The sequence below is a fragment of the Lagopus muta genome, chromosome 5, assembly GCF_023343835.1.
Source record: "Lagopus muta isolate bLagMut1 chromosome 5, bLagMut1 primary, whole genome shotgun sequence".
NCBI classification, from domain to species: Eukaryota; Metazoa; Chordata; class Aves; order Galliformes; family Phasianidae; genus Lagopus; species Lagopus muta.
This window is the reverse complement of record NC_064437.1, coordinates 16,035,499-16,053,004: the sequence shown is the minus strand read 5'-3', so window position 1 is coordinate 16,053,004 and position 17,506 is coordinate 16,035,499. Positions and strand designations below refer to the sequence as shown.

The following is a 17,506-nucleotide window of genomic DNA, read 5'->3' as shown; positions in this document are numbered from 1 at the left end:
CAACTTTTTATCCAACTTACCCCTCTTTTGAGGCTTCTGAAAGAAGGAATTCTGGGCTTCCCTGTTTTTATGTCACTCATGCAATAATGCACTGGTTCAATGGAGAATATGGGATACTGGGACCCATTAGGAGTACTGGATATGTATAAACTAGTAGGGGTTAGGGGTGGGGACTGTGGCTAATGTGGAAATAAAGAAAGCAACAAATAAGCCAAATGTTCAAAGTGATTTTAAAATGAAAACTCTGTCTTATAAAAGCAAAATTTCCATCTATCACAAACACCTTTAACTTTCACAGACACGTTTATGCTATCGCTGTATGGGTTTTAAGAGGTTGCTGTCACAAATCAATCTTCAGAGACAGAGGAATATTTAAGAAAACTGCAGGCTCAACTTTCATAAGATCTCAAAAAAGATTCCAAACTTATTTCTCTGTTCTTTTAGAACAGGAAATTTTGCTTTTTCCAACTTTATTTATGGTCATTCCGGAAACTTGCGCAACTGTGCTCACATTTTCTTCCTACATTTCGATGCACCTTCCCCGCTAAGTTAGAAATAATATGTATGTACATGGAGAATGACCAAGAAAGAGGTCTACTGAGACCTCTTGTAATCAAACTGGACTTGCAAAATGGCTGTGCACCATTCCTAATCAACAGCATCACTACAACTTCCCCTGCTTTCGTCCTCCACTTCTAAAAATTGCTTCTCTGATGGTTTCTCTCTCCTGCTCTTTGCTGCTTTTGCCTATTTCAGTTTTCCCATTTTCTCTGCTACACAATTCATTCCCTTTCCAAAAGGCTTTTCTGTCTGACAACATCAAAAAATAGGTAAACATACGTAAGGAAGTCAAGACCATCCACAGTTCAAGCTAAATGAAGGCCCAAATGCCACCACAAATACATCAAATACACTAAGTTAGTATTTTTGCTTTGGTTTTCTATTAGCTAATGTTTTGAAATACTTTAAGAATGTTATGTGCTTATATTCTTATAGGAAATATAATAAATAACATACTGTTTATATAAAATATATACAATTCCAAACATATATATATATATTCTGATGTATATTTTACTTCCAGCTGTTTTTTTTTGTTTGTTTGTTTTTTAAGGGTGTGTTCATAAATCCCTCCCACCCCTCCCCCTCCAAAAACAAAAACTGAACATAATCTTCCATTTATTCCAGGTACTTAAGGAAGAGTATGTAGAATTTATACATATTTGTGTGTCTGTAATTCCACGTAGGAAATAGCATGTAGCGTTCATAGTCACCTCTATGGAGTGAACAAACTATGGAGAAGAAAGAGTAGGGAAACAGTCCTGACAGCTTTCTTCAGCTGTCATCATGCTATGGAATATCTTGTATCTACAGTAAACATCCAGACCAGAAGCACATTTAGATCGTCACTGCTTTGCTGTCTGTGGCAGAGGATGTGTATGTGTGTGAGCACACATGCAAAGCTTTTGGACACAGGGCTTATTACCAAACTGGTAGTCATGACTGCAGCCAAATGGTAATATGTTGAAATGATAAACTACTATCAGTCATTAATTATACTGCATGAAAGGTAAATAATCAGTTTTCATTTTAACACAGCTGCAGTTACACATAACATATTGAGGAGGAGAAAAGGAATCAGCTGAATCTTTTCTGCAAAGATCTGCTTGCTTGGAATACTATCAACTGGAAAATAAATCCCAGCCCTCATGAGCTGTAAGGACAGCTTTCTACAAAGTGGCAGAAACCAATTTGGAAGATTAAAACAATCTCACCAAACTCTGAGGGAATCATTTAAAAGACTCACTTATATGTTCTAATACTAGCTAAAATCCTACCATAAAATTTAAATTTGTGCCTACTTCCATTTTTTTCCTGAGCATAGGCATATTTTTACCTTTTTCACAGCTACATTTCCTCTGGGATATTTTCCTGTATGGATCTTCAACAGTATGTTTTATCAGTGAATTACTGTAAGTTTTAATATTTTTGAAAATAGCACATTTAATTTAAAAAATAAAAATAAAATCTATGTACTATTCCTATTGATAAACATACATAAAATGTGACATTTTAAAGGAGGTTGCTTTTTGTAGTATTAAAGAGAGATCTGAAGCCTGCCTGATTCCAAAGCATAAAACACACCCTCTCAGTTTGTTTTGCTTATTTTTACGTCCAAATCAACACTTTTTCTATGCAATTACAGAAAGTCTTTACAGCAACTCAAAATAATTAGGGAAGTTGGAAACTACTTTTATTTACTATATTTCAACCTATGCAGAACATCGAATAACAGATAAAAAACCTTACAGGACACAGACCACTGGAAGAATCGCAAAACTTCCTTCCACAAAAACCTGAGAACATCCAACCTTACTCAAACTGTATGTCATCAAAAAACAATGGAGTACAAGGAGAACGTACTTTTAAAATAAACAATTGCTATTTCTATGTGCTCTGAATCTTCACGTTTTAATTTTACGAGTAGTAATTTCAGAATTGTTACCTTTGGCTTTTTTCCAAATAGCCACAGCTTTCCTTTTGCCTTGCCCACTGTAGTTTTTGAATCAATTCTCATTCCTTCCTGCTTTGGTGTACTGATGGTTCCATCAGAGATAGTTCTGTAAATATTCTGACTGTAGTCTTCAAATGGAAAATCTCCAGGAGGTTCAAAACCAGATTTGAAGCAGTCTATCACTAGCTGGGAGTCCTAAACAGAACGTGAGTGAGTTTAAAAAGAAAATCAAGCAGTTATCAAGAGAGAAGAGAGAAACCTGGAGACATAAATTTTCCCTTTAAGACTTTAACAGAGAGGACACAAAATGCCTTCTGTTGGACTGAAGATAAAGTATGTTCTTTTTTTTCTCAGCAGCATTACCAATGGCACAAATCAAAGCATACATACACTGTTATTCAGAAGCCAGCAAAGAGTCCCCACAGGTTCTCAGGAATTTAAGGCAGGGCAATGGTTTATGCCCAAATTAGACTCCATCTTTTTATACTTTATCCAATTTAATGCTACATGCCAGAGAAGACACCAACCATGTTGGTATTCTGGGATGTTTCAGGATATGCAAAACAACGCATCCAAATCATATATGATATTAAACATCTTCAGATCAAAGTAAAACAATAAAACATGAAGAGAACAAATACCAGCAATACTGGAAACAATCATTAAGACTAATACTTTTATGGCAAATAATTGAAAACATAAAAAATGTACAGGATTAAGTAATTTTCCTCTTCTCTCCCACTCGCCACGCATCAGTTCACTTTCTAATATGCATTTCTTAAGTAACTCAATTCTACTTACTCTATGTTCATCAACTGATTTTGCTGCAAGGATCATCCCCTCTAAGCATTTGGAGATGATTGGAATAACCTTGCGCTCAGAGTCAGCAAAGCCTTTGTAACATTCACTAAGTTTGATAGTCCTTCTTTCATCCATTTCTTGAAGTTGCTGCAAGCACAAAGGAAGATAAGTATTTATGGACATTTTTTCCTGATCCCGATGTATGCAGTTGCTGTGGTCGCCACAGTGTAGTATGGAATTTCAGTACCTTCCCAGTATTACTATTTACCCAACAAAACAGAACCTACTTAAATTTCAAAAAAAGGAAGTCCTGTCAGACATAGATTTGAGATGCCCTAACAGAAATTAGAGTTTATATTTTTTAATTTATAAAATGGTGTCTGGAGGACTGAACTTTCTATTCCTTAATTTAAAGCCTGTGTAAAGCGCCTACAGCCTCCTACTTAGTTTGAAAAATTTCAGGCAAAAATGAGAAATACTAGTAAGATAATAGCCCAGAACACTTCACCTAAATTAACGTGACAAAGAGAAGGAAACAATAGGCAATAAGCCCATAAACAGGTTATCAAAATGGGTTAAAAAAGATGGATTTCCTGTGTCTATTCTAACAAAGGCAGATATCTCAAAGAGCGTCTAATTTCATAAGTGAAACAAGGCAACAACCTTAGACCTGCTGAACACCTCTCCCCAGGCACTCTCACATGAAGTTATTAAACACTTGCAAGGAAATAATTTAGAAAACATAGTCCCAGGAGAAAGTAGGACCAGGCCTTTTTGCTTTTACTGGAGACTTTTAGAAAACACAAGCCATTTCAACACTAGAAAAATTGGACCGAGCTACAAAACCAAAACTGTTTCTCCTGGGACTTCACTGCAATATTCCATCAGTGCTAATGCCAGATCTACTTAAGTACTGCGTACCAGCTAAAATATTGTAAGATTCTATAATCAGCCATTTTTAAATTGATACACCTTCAAATGAAGTCAACATTTTTACTTCCATTTCCACACTCCACGTACTCCATGCATTTGTGATATTTTAGGGAGTCCTGTGCATTGCTTGTAATATTGCTGAAGCAATGACCACCTGAGTGTGCAGGAAGCACTTCTGCCTCCAGATCTACCCAGTATAAACCTGCTACATAAGACACATTAAATCACACTGTCACCATTAGCTATGTGCTTTCCTATGTCCCTACGAGTCAATGCATGAAAAAAAATAGAGAACTAGTGATCAAACTTTGCTAGAATGATTGTTTTAACATTTGCTCTCATACGGATGTCCAACATTTTTATTTTACTGCTCTGTTTCATTAATACTTCAAGTCTTATGTAAAACCTTCATGAAGTATTTCCAGTGCAAGTGTAAGCATAATCACTGAAAACAAACTCTTTAAATAAAGTCGTCTGTATGAGATTGTTAATTTCTTCATAAAATTACCTACTATTGTACAATAAAAGAGAAATTTGACATTTTAAATTCTACTTTCTCCTTTAAAAAACACCAGTCATGCTTTCTTCATTAATTATTTTACCTTGTAAATCTGAGGAATGACAATGTAGTAGTGTTTGTGCTGTTCACCATTAAAATTCTGTAGTTGTGCAGCATATTCATTTTTGTTTTCATCAGCCATGTGTGTACGCAGGTTTAACTGTTGCTTAGCCTAGTAAGAAAGTGTTATTGGTTCAAATATGTCTTCAGCTTTTCAGTGGTACACAGCAGTATTGTAATTTATTTTGCCAGTATGTAAAAACACTAATCAAAATCATCATCACAACTTACGTCTTTACAGTACAAGGAATGTGAGCCTTAATTTATACAGACCTAATTTGTTACACAGAGAGAGAGTAGTGGTTATTCCAGCTCCCTTAGCCACACTGCTTAAATATATATGCAAAAAACATAAAAGAGGCTGAACGAGACTACATACAATGATAAAATGCCAGATACCAGTGAGTTTGCCGACTGAAGGGCGAAAACCGACTCAGCATCGTCTCAAGGACGAAGAAGCAGACTCCGTGTACATTTTATTCTTTCATTTTGCACGCAATAACCAAGCATATCTTATACATAATTTTGAAGGGCGTTGTTCCAGTATGATAAATAAACAAATATAATTTGTTTATAATAAAGGGAGAGTAGAAGACAAACGTGGCACTGCTCTTACCTTTTCAACATCAGCCTTTGTCGCATTAGTGTCGTTGTCCAGTCTTTCGTAGCTTTGCTGTGCCTTCTCTGCCTCTCTGCATTCTCTCTCAAATTTCTTTTTACTCTACAAAAGCCACAAACTTACTGCTTCAGCTACTATCCCATTTTAATTTTTAAAGCAACTCTGAATTTTAAATATCAAAGCTTCCCTTTAAGACCTTAAATTCCCTAAATACCTTTATTTAAGTAAACACACTGTTAACATTATTTAGTATACCCAACATTCAATAATTCTGTCTGCTTTCAAGATAACTTGTAGGAAAAATCATTGCAGCTTGGGAAGTTAGTAACTCTAGAGAGGAGCAGGTAACAGATGTGAGTACTACTCTTCTGCTTTAGAGAACAGTCAGGCAATGGAGGTTAACGTGTCCCTTTCAAAGGACTCATCTGCGCTCAAAAATACAGCAGACAGAAGCCAACTGATTGTTACTGGTGAACTCTGGGGACTATCTGCCTGAAAGGTAACAGCATCTTGAACTACCACACCTGCTTCTACTCTGGTCACCTGACCATGAATTAAAACTCTTTGACTTAACACTGAACCAAGACATCAATCATCTGAGTTCACAACAACAAAATAGAAATTCACTTTTCCAGTTTTGCTTCACAACAATCTGGATCACAGATAATAAATTTCAAAGACACAGAAAGAGCAAAGCATTGGAATGCATTGTGAACACACTGTTTTGCATTTTTTAATCCTTAAAAGCATTGTCTGTAATTTATTCCAGAGAAATACACTTTCTGCATTTCTCTGTAAAATAATCCTGTCTCCTGAAAGGGTAACAGCCTACAAACTATATAAAGGGCAGCAGACTACAAATTCAAGTCAAATACTTAAGATTTCACCTTCACAGAAATAAATCATCCCTACTAATTACTCTCTAACCCAATGAGAAGCCACTCAAGCCTGTGCCCACGGTTTAACCAGATTCCTTTACTCTGGATGAACACCAAGGCTTTATGTATGCACACTGGCTGTTCACAAGAGATTTTTAATTTTCTTTTCAGCAGTGAACTATAAACACATTGGAATGTATTTTGAGCGTTGCTAAATCTGATTTGGCCATTCAATAATATAGCTAAACATTAAATTCTGAGCAAGGAAGATGTTAACAGTTCCATTTGCAGATAGGCTTTTTTTCTAGTTAATAATAAACAAAACACAAACTCACATTATCCATCTGTTTCCAGCACATGTCCAGATATTGCTGAGCCTTTCGTCCTTCCTGAAGATGCTAAAATCGCCACAAATAATTTGATTTACATATATTCAGTACTGTCACCATTACCTAGTTTGTGCTCTGTTGACACACCACAATACACGCTTCTAGCACATCACCAGTACCCTTTGGAAGACATTATTTTATGCAAGAACAGTACCACATTAAAAAAATCAGATTGGCAAAAAAGCTACCAGTAAGCAGTCTCTGAAGATCTTCATCCTCAGGTTTTAGTAACTGTTAACAGTACATAAAAATACACAACAGCTTTAAACATGTATTCTATAAATGCATTATAAAACCTACCTATTGCCAAGCTCATGAAATGAGGTAAAGAAATACATCAGTTCATTCAGCGGCACATCTCATTTCATATCCCATTATAAAATCAAGATATAGAAATTACCATTTTTCTCTCAGTTTTTAGATCATGTGAGTATCTCATTAATTCTCCATAGACTCTGTGTCCCATTTCTTCTGCAACGACTTCACGTTGTCCTGCATAGTCATTCAGCTCGTTAAGGATGTTAAAAAAAGCAATACATGAAGTAAACCTGGCAGAGAGAACATACACACAAACAGACAAATACAAGAAGTGAGACAGTTTTGTGTTTGCTTCTTTTTTTAAATAATTTCCTTTAACATAGTTTATGCTCCTAATTAAAAAGAATATCAGGTATATTTTACAATAAACCTTGTTTTAATGCTGATTGAATTACAGCAAGTGAAAGTAGGGAAAGCCTACATTGAGCCTAGCATGTACTACTTGTTGCAACGTCTCTTCAAATACATTTTATAATATAGATTTTTGTGGATGGAAAAGAAAGAAGAAGAATACTACCTGGAAAGCCCTGTAGTATAGTGGTATCTCCTAAGCTGCCAACTGAGAGGCCTGAGCTTGGGAACGGATACGTACGTCCCTAGGCTTGGAGGCTGAACTTGTTGCAGAGATGATGTACTTGGTAGTCTTGAGGGTGGAACATGCCAATCATACCACTCATATGCATCCCGATGGATGATCTACAGAACAAGCTTGCTATCAGCTCTGAAGACAGCTGCCTGTATGCCTGCCCACCTCTTGGCTGGAAGTAAGGTGCCACTATGGCTGGCACTAAAAAGGGGGGAAGAGGAGGGGCAAAGGGTAGAAAGTGTGTGTGGAAGGGAAGAAAGAAAAAAAACAGGCACCACATTAAAATATAGATCTTTCTCTCTTTAACTGTGGAACACCGCCATCTCCATAGGCTTGGCTTCGTATAATTTAAATGCCATCCTAGAACTAGAATTCCTGTTCCCTGTAGCCCAGGTCTTTAAACAGAGTCCAAAGAGATAGAGGAAATCCTAGCGTGGATTTCCAGGAATTCTGTGCACAGCATGTGCTCTGGTCACAATCTGAACCTTAGCCCACATTCTTTCATTCATGTTTATCTCTGAAGGAAACAATGTATTACACTTCTCCAAATAAAAAACGTAATGGATAGGGACCACAGAACAAGCCCCTCTTCTGTACAGCTGTAGAGGAGCAGTTGATGCTGAACAACTTTATGAGTATTTATCGTTCAGACTTATTTTGTCTCTGGAGTCAGAGAAAGACAGCAAGCTTCAGAGGCATAAGCGCTTCTTGCCAAGGTCAAGGCTTGGTTTACACCCAAGTCTCAGATCTGAACACTGCAGATCCTGAATGCTGCAGGAAAGTCTGCTAGGCTAAGAAAAATCACAGCCCAGTGGTAAATTGCTGCTCTTCTATTAAAAAAACCAACCAACCAACCAACAACAACAAAAACCCAACAGAACAAACTTCTGCTTTCAAACTTTCAGTGAGATGAAGATTATTTTGGAACACAGCAAGTACAACCTGCCATGTTTACTATTTTAAAATACCACAGAAACAAACGTAATGTGCCATGGTTAAGTATTACATCAGAACTGAGAAGCCAAGCAGCTTTTGTTGTCTTTAAGTATTTTATCTTAGAAGAAACAGAAATTAAAAACTGGACAAAGTGCACCGCAGCCCTTATTTCTTATACGCACAACTTTAAGTGCACATTTTTACCTGGGTTCCTCATCTTTGGATGAACGTTTAGGACAGTACTTCTTAACCAGATTTCTATTAAGGAAGAAGAAAAAAGGATGTTATTTTAGAGTGTGTTTTGACAAACAAACACAGAGCAAGGTACATGAACAAATAATTTTTTTTCCAACTACCTTATTTTTGAATCTAAGGGTCCCTTAACCTAACACAAGGCAGAAATCTACAGTGTTTCCAATGTCTTAAGTCACTCTGACCTCGAACAATGCATTTATAAGCATTTTAAAACCTAATCCACAGAGACTAGACATAAAGTGTTCTTTATTTAACAGGTTTTTCATATGTATGTGTAAAACAACAAATTCTAACAAATTAGAAAAAAGCAAATACATGGTCACTGTTTAAACACACACGTACTGGACACTGTACACAATACCCATGAACCCATGGATGCTTTCTCCATGCCTGAATTAAGTTTTGAGTGTACATTCAGATCAGTGGTTTCAACCACAATTTTTCTCAATCTTCCATACTACTCTAATTAAACAGACCAGTGCATAAAGACCAATGTCCACCCTCACAAATTTTCCCATATCTTCCAAACATAAGAACTGGATTGTTAAAATCTAGCTAATCATCTAGTTAATAAACTGCCCATTATGAATATCTCTCCTTTAAATTAACCACATTATATTTTTAAAGTGAGAATTAACTTCCCATAAAATAAGGCATGCCAATTACTTGCTTTACAACCCATAAATGGAAGCAACAGAATGCTGACAACTTTTACCAGACATCTCTAATAAAATCATACCTTCCATTAAAAAAAAAAAAGTTCACGAAGCAGAAAGTCCACCTTGAGTCAGTCAAGGAAGCACTTTCAAAGTGTGTTCCTGAGCAATGAATCTGGATTATGCAGATAATGGTTCTGTTTTTTTAATTGGTATGAAATACACTTTGTTCAAACTTCTGTTTTGTGCAGAAGGACATATTGTGTAATTAAACTATTTTACACATCTATCCAAGAAAGAAATCAGGTACGAAATATCAGCTCTTACAGCTGCTATACCAGCTGTATTTTAAATGGCCGCTAAATATAACTTTCCCAGCTGTCTGTCCAGTAATAATTGAGTCAATTGGCCTTTCACATCTTAAGACTAATTCCTAATTAGTAGCCTAAATCCGTTACTAATCTAATCTAAACCAAAATACCTTCTCCCAGAAGCAGCCACACAGAAGGGTTGGATTAGATGATCTCCAGAGGTTTCTTCCAACCTCTGCAATTCTCTGATAAAAAGCAAACAGCATCTCCAATGCTACAAAATATTGTATGAAACAAAATCTTCCATGTATGTTTTGCATCCCACTCCCACTGGCTGCCTATGACTTCATCACTATGAACCACGAACCATTTCATCATTAAAACATGAGTGCTAGTCCTGCCTTCATCTAAAATAACCTTCTGTGTTTTCCCTTCAGGTTATGTGGAAGTCCCGCATCTCTAAGGTACAAGCAGTGAGAGACCACGTTCAGCCATGAAGCACATAACAAAATATGAGCTGGGAGTCAGTGGAAATAGCAGGCTCGTATCCTTTGTCTCTTCTCATACAGTCAGTCTACAGCCAGAAAGAACTACTGTAAGATCATCACATCATTTACACATCCATTCATACATTAACAATAAACACTGACTTTTAAAAATGCATCTACAAATCGTGTAACACCTTTCTCACTAAAGTCAAAACAGGAATTGTTCTTCACCATCATCAGAATCTACTGCCTGCTGTTAAATTCAACTTGGTAAGGAATAAAAGGAGACTTTCTGACTGTAAAATTCAAAAGATTAAAAAAAACCCAGCCATCTACTAATCTTCTTAGCTAAGTAACTTTCCCATGTTTCACTTTCCCTTACACTTCTGCATTGCTACTCAGGGCTTATTAATGACTGGCAAACTCCTGAAATTCACCTTATTAATATTCAGAAGGTGAACTGCATCTCAAGCACACAATGCTGTGTGTAGCTAAGCAACCATGCAAGTCTTTTCAAGGGAAGATTTTCAGGAGCGTTACAAAAGAGAAAGTAAGCCACCTTAAAAAGCAAAAAATAAAAAAATCCACCACCATAGAATTTAAAGCTGCAAAAGAGAAGGGCTTCAAGGTCCAATAAACAGTACAAAGTACAACAACCGAAGTCAGTAAATAAAAAGTGGCTAACAAATGCAAAATTTCTAGCTAAAGGAAAAAGGAGCATTCACATGAACAATGAAGCATAAATGGGTTTTGTTTGTTTTTGTTTCACTTACAAGTGAGTATCAACATTTAGAAAGATCTTATCTCTGCCTAAACACAGGTCTGTTTCTCAGGATCCTAGTATGGCTCTGGACCAGTTTCTCCAAACCATGGGAACCTTACATACTTCTACAGCAGCAATTAGAGTAGTTTACATCTTTAAGGAGCCCAAAACAACAGCAGTAAGGGCTCAGCACTCACACTACCAGTTTCTGGAGGTTTTAGTCCAGTCCAGTTCTAGCCAATTTCCCTCAGTTAAACACCCACCAGTATTTACAGAACAGGTTCGCTTCCCACAATTCAGATTCACTGGGAAGAAATCTAGTTTGCCTGTTTTCAGATTCTTCCACAAGAGAACCAGACTACAGCTGCATATAACTCACCTGATTTCTTCTTAAAAACCATTCCTGCCCCAAACTAGCAGACTCACATAAAAACGTTCTTACTAGAACAGCTGGACTGACAATGTTTCAGCTTAAACTAAGGGGAGTCCCTGCAAAGCCTATTTGGAGCAGGAGAAACCACAAACAACGTATCCCCACTCAGATTTGTACTGATCCCCCAACCACACAGATTAATTTTGAAGTGTCCATATGTGTGTATGTACCTGCACATATAAAATATATTGAGTAGTACATATGCATATGTGTGCACTGGTTGATAAATTAGAGAAGAGTTTAAAAAGAAAGCAAGTGCTTACTTCAGCAATTCTTGCCACTCTGCTAAGTTGTCCTGTTTAATTCTACTATAACTGTACAAAAAACCCAAATGTCTACCATTACAATATGAATAACTTCATTCCCTGATCACAGGCGTAAATCCCACTTTTAGCAGTGATCAAAAATGACCAGCAGGCAGACTCTGATAAGCTGTCCTGAGGAGATCAACACCCAGACTCCACAACTGAGGTGTAATTTTTAACCTCACCTAGCAAGTTTGGTTGACATGTTGGAGATGATGAAGGTCTCTGAAGAAATACTGTGAGCTGGTTCTCTCAGAGCACAATTTATATAACAGTCTTAGAATGCCTCTTTTTATATCTAATCCAAAGGCCAATGAACAAACTCACGAATATACTGGGGCAAGTCAACATTAGAGATCTTATAATTTAATTCAAAATAAATGCAGAACCTTCATTTTCCTTCAAATTTTCCTTTCATTTTAAGCAAAGAAAAGAAAAAAAGAAAATGCAAGTAACACATTTGAGCAACAGTACTGTCAGGTTCAAAAGAAAAAACAAAGTTAGAATTGCTGATCGTGAGAACAGAACCAAATCTACTGGATAAACTGCTCTGCGTTTCTTCAGAGAGGGATGACACTTTAATACCTTGGAAATAAAATCTAGAATTCTATCACATCCTGAATTACACGCATCTGGAAGTAGATTTCATACAGCACAACATTCAGTTTGCATGCCCTGTGATTTTATCAAATCTCTCTTTTCAGTATAAGTTGGTCTTAGGTTAACACCACTGAGAAAGCAGCCTGGACTATATTACTCACTTTAAGTTGTGCATTCTGAAATTTCAAAAAGCACCTAATTAATACATTTACATTATTTATAGGCATGTACATAAGATGTCTACAGCTGTACATTTACAGAGAAACATGCTAATGAACTCAAAACTCAGATTTATTCACTCAAATAACACAATGTAAAGAATTTGTGCCAAGGTAACAGCTGTGACATCTGTTCGTATTAAACTTCTGCAGTGCCTACATCATCCTACAAGTGACTAGGAGCAAACTTATGATTCTTTCTTCAGAAATGAATTTTAAACTGTAGTAAGATCTTAAAGGCATTTCACATCTACATGTAAGGCAGTAATTTCAAATAGGTTTCTGTGAGTGCATATCAACATACAGGCTGGGTTAAATTAACGACAGTGAATTCGACTTAGTAACATCATCTCACCAGAAAAAGCTTTAGCTAAATTAGAATTAGAGTTTCCAAAGCTGAATATCCTTGGAATGATTAAGAAAAAACCTACCACACCCATGTTTAGATCATCATCAACCTAATTTCTCAGCTTCAATCAAAGAAAGATATCTGAGAAACAAACACATACAGTGATAATTCGTGTCACCAAAGTCACATTTGAGCTTATGCACATTTTAGATCACCCCTCAAGATTCCACATACAGAAGTGCAGGAACTCATCTTCAACTTGAATGGACGTGTGCATACACCGATATCTTATTTAGAAAAACAGCCACTTTCTGGTGTGCAGAAGGAAGTAACAAAGCCCATGAAAAATACATCTGCTCAAATCAATTAGGAAGATTACAATTTTAAAGAGAAACACTTCAGTAGTTTAAGAACAACCAACACTATTTACTTAAACTAGCAATAAAGAAAAGTTGACCAAACTCAGAAACCTTATTCTGCATGGAAGTTTCACCTATAACTCTATGACCACTGTTACCAAATGTTAAAAAATATGGAACTCCTACATCTTATCAAGTGATGGAATGCTTCAGGTAGAACCAAAAGGGATATAAGCTCTCAGAAGTCTTTTCCACGTGATAATCTGGTAATAAACAGAATAGAATTTTGCCTCACCCCCTTTCAGCAATAATGCTGATCAAAAGCAGCATCTGTGAATTCAATTACAGAAGTCAGCCCAGTGCCCAGTAATTAGACATACTACATCTTTTTCCCCTGTAATAAAGTAGCAACAAATACAGCAGCTGTATAATCAAACTTAAATCTATGAATCTACATCTTGTATGTTTGCCCTAATTCTCATCTCTGTAAATCAGTAACAGCCTACAATAAACTCCACATTCCTTGTGTCAACACAATGTTAATTGAGAATAAAGCTACACAAAACTCAAGATACTTCCTTTAAGTTGAGATTAAAAAAAAAAAAAAAAAAAGAATGTATGGTTGCTTTTTTCAGAACAAAGAATATTTCAAAGATAAAACAAACTTCACAGTTTTTATTTTCTGTCCACGCTGAACATTTCTTGAAAGGTGACAGTTTTTCTTTTTTTTTTTTCTTGACATCAACAGTTGTGTTTGAGAGCAACAATAAATTACTTGTGAGAACTCTGTCCCAAATACTGTTCCTAGTTCACAAATTATCATTTCTGCAATTACCCAGCAACCATAAACCATCAGTTTCAACATCAATATAGCAAATTCATTCAAACACCTCTTCATATGCTCTATGTGCATCACTTGCTTGCCATCTCCTTAAAGATTTGGAACAGCTGTTGCCACCTGGAAACATCACTAAACTGTGATGGAATCCAAAAAAATACCTTAGGCAAGGGCATAGACTATGTGAGTGTGAGTTTCTGCCAGGACATAGACTCTGATTTGTGAAAACTCTTATGAAGAAGTATCCTTGGTTCAAGTCTATGAGAGTAAGACCCAACCAACAATAAATATGGCCCACCAGAAAAAAAAACACACACACAAAGAAAATCTATACATTTCTAGCACTGAAGCTCTGTATCTCCTGCTGAACTTTTAATTTCCTTTCAATGTCCCATCCAAGTAAAAGTACAGTCAAAGAACCACCAAGAGCTGAACACTTTCTATACTGTTTATGTACCTGCTATGTAAGGGCACAGTAAGTATGAGAGTTCGTTATAAAGAGATTCTCAGCAGTGTGCTTGTCAGGTTGTAATCCATTAGAAGAGAAAAAAATGAAGATAAAACTAAGAAACTGCTATCAGAGATATTAATATCCAGCTTACAGGCCCCATGCTGCTAGCATTAAAATTCACCAGAACTACAGTCTAACCCTATGATCTCTCTCTCAGAACTTCTAAGGAACAATCTGCACAATGAATAACTTTTCTGAAGATGAAAACTTCATGGATCTCAATCTCCCACGGGGCCTTATGACTGCTGCCTTTTACAGTTAACATCAATGAGTGTCCTCCAGAGAAATGACGGTTGAAAACAAGGCGCAATCACATGACAACTCACAGCTAACCATCAGTTCTCCCCTACGGGAAAGCAAGGCAAGAATACCTAATGGTGGATTAGTGAACCAGTCTCCTGGCAGAAAATCAGTCACCTTCTTGTGTGTGTGCTGTCCAGACCCTCGTGGGCAGCAGGCAGGAAGTGCGTGCATGCACTGTACGAGTGCGCAGCAAGACCAGTGTTTTGCAAAGCTGTCATACTTACTGCACATACACAAGCAGCCCAGCCATCTGACAGAACGAGTACTTGACATAACTTGCTTTTCAAAAGTGCTTTGAGAAAAATCAGAAGTTTCATCCAAAATAACAAAACACTACACAGAATACATTTATCATTTTTAATCATATCCTGGAGTACTGGTATCATCTCACTGCCTGTGGAAAATGAACTTTTAAATAGAACCAAGCAAAGCAACATCTCCATAATACTGAAGGAAACTGAATAGACTCATGCAAATAAAACATTTCCATTTTTAAACAGACAACTCAAAACAGATCAAAACTAGACTGTGAATTAGTGCTGTGCATGCTTCAAACTTTCCTTTACCTCCTGAGGTTCTTCTATGTCAGCTTTGGAAAACTGGTATTTATTTCCTTCAGGAAAAAAATTCCTTCAGTAAAGTAAGAGGATATTATATTTGGTGAATATACACTACTGGATCAAAAGAAACTAATACAGAAATCAAACAGAAGACAACACCACCCTCTCAGCTATAAACCTCTTAAATGTGATTATGAGGAAGGATTCCTCAGCTCTGTATCTGGTGACAATCTAGTTTGCCAATGGTGAGACAATAGAAGACACCACCAAAGAGAAGCTGCTGTGTAGCTTTCATTTGTTAAGGGCCTGGCAACAGCTTCACCTGAGTCCCCAGAGGAACACAAGGGTAACAGTTAAAGCCAATTTCATAGTAGTATCTTAATTTAAATCTTGCTCCTCAAGTATCACGTGTCTTTTGGTTTAAAAAAAAAAAAATAATCCTACTTTATTCTGGCACCTCTGGGCCACTTAATTGCTACTACACTTCTTGTATGATCTCCTTCTCTAGGAGGGGAAACTCCAGTTATACCTACATTACATTTCATTTGGCAACAACAGAAAGTGAACAAGAGAGATAAGAAAGAATCAGAATCAAAAGGGATGACTCGCTATGGAAAGGTCATCTTTTAAGGACATGAAGATCTGCTGCTTTCTGAAGTTTTCTCAATGATTTCAATCAGATTTCTAAACAAAATGTAGTGAAGCTCTTGACAATTCGACAAAAGAAATTAATTAGTAGTAGAGGCTTGAAACTGGTTGAACAAAGAAAACGTAGATGGAAAAGGTAGGTGGGAGGGGTAGGAGAACAGAGGGGAAAACGAACAAGGAAACAAGCATACACCAAAACAAAATAATACACTGAAAATAATTAAATATAATAACTAAATAACTAAAATAATTTTGTTTTAGGTTGCTAAAGAAAATCCTGTCTGTCATAAAAAGAATTAATGATTTAATACACTCTTTAAAAGAAAAAAAATATTCTTTAATCATGAAACTACACAGTTGCCCATAATTTGATTTTAAGTAACTGGTAAGACCCTTTTAAAAAGAATTTTAAAAACATAATAAAAAACTTACCTCAGTTGCTTTGCATAGTTTTGCTCAATTTCTATCCTTTCTTTTACAAATTTTGCATATTTCTCCAAGAAGTCAATGCCCCACTGAGTATGCTTGTCTAAGTTGTCGAACTGATCCTTAAAAACAAAAGGAGACAAGAATACTGAGAGTGAGCGAAGAATTGCACCAACACCAGAAACAACAACATGTAATTCACGAGTTGTGCTTTGAGGGAATGCTTGCTATTTGAGCTGAAGTCATTAAAATTACAAATCAGCCCAATGTATGTATGTACACTGGTCACATAGAGGAACTGAGAGCTGTATGCCCAGGTACTGATCAAGCTCTTTCTCTGAAAACAGCTCTAGGTGTCTTCATTTAAGTTGTATACAGCTTTTCATCACTTCCACAATGCAAATGCACCTTTTTTCCCCTAAAAACCCTCCCATTCACAAGTGGAAGTTTTCCACCAATTAAAACATAAGCAGAGATAAATATTAGGTAACTAACAGACTGCTGTTCAACTAAAATGATGTACTTTTTTTTTTTTTTTTTAAAGAAAAACACAAGCAGTAGTAGTTTTGATATGAGGAAGTAATTCTACTCATAAGATTGTTCACTGAAACAAAAATAACGTAAATGATAGCTGCATGAATAAGTTGAGCACAGGCAGCATATGAAAACATTTAATAAAGTAAATCCATACACAAAGTGTATCATCAGTCTAGCAAGAGATCCTAAAGAAAGCAAACCTGTCCTTGTAATGGTTATTACAAATGTTAAAGGAAAGCAAATGCACAAAGGAAGCAGGAAGACCAAAAATAAGCCTAACTTCAAAAAATAAGTGGTGATTATTAATAAATTATCTCCAAAACTCATCTATCACTGTGTTCTGTAGTAATTA

The 17,506-nt window shown here is 36.3% G+C and overlaps 1 protein-coding gene across 4 annotated transcripts in view; it reads right to left on the bottom strand.

Annotated features, from left to right (window-relative positions):
* The window catches only part of FNBP1L (formin binding protein 1 like), a 50,633-nt gene that overhangs the window by 9,415 nt on the left and 23,712 nt on the right, over positions 1-17,506 (bottom strand). For 3 of the 4 annotated variants that reach the window (XM_048946927.1, XM_048946925.1, XM_048946926.1), the window contains exons 2-9: positions 16,624-16,739; positions 8,799-8,852; positions 7,155-7,302; positions 6,701-6,763; positions 5,485-5,589; positions 4,852-4,980; positions 3,317-3,463; positions 2,507-2,710 (exon numbers count right to left, since the gene is read on the bottom strand). In XM_048946927.1, coding sequence (XP_048802884.1) covers positions 2,507-2,710; positions 3,317-3,463; positions 4,852-4,980; positions 5,485-5,589; positions 6,701-6,763; positions 7,155-7,302; positions 8,799-8,852; positions 16,624-16,739 — 966 coding nt within the window. Of the gene's footprint in view, positions 1-20; positions 180-2,506; positions 2,711-3,316; positions 3,464-4,851; positions 4,981-5,484; positions 5,590-6,700; positions 6,764-7,154; positions 7,303-8,798; positions 8,853-16,623; positions 16,740-17,506 lie in introns of all 4 variants that reach the window. The other variant, XM_048946928.1, reaches the window with a different exon arrangement.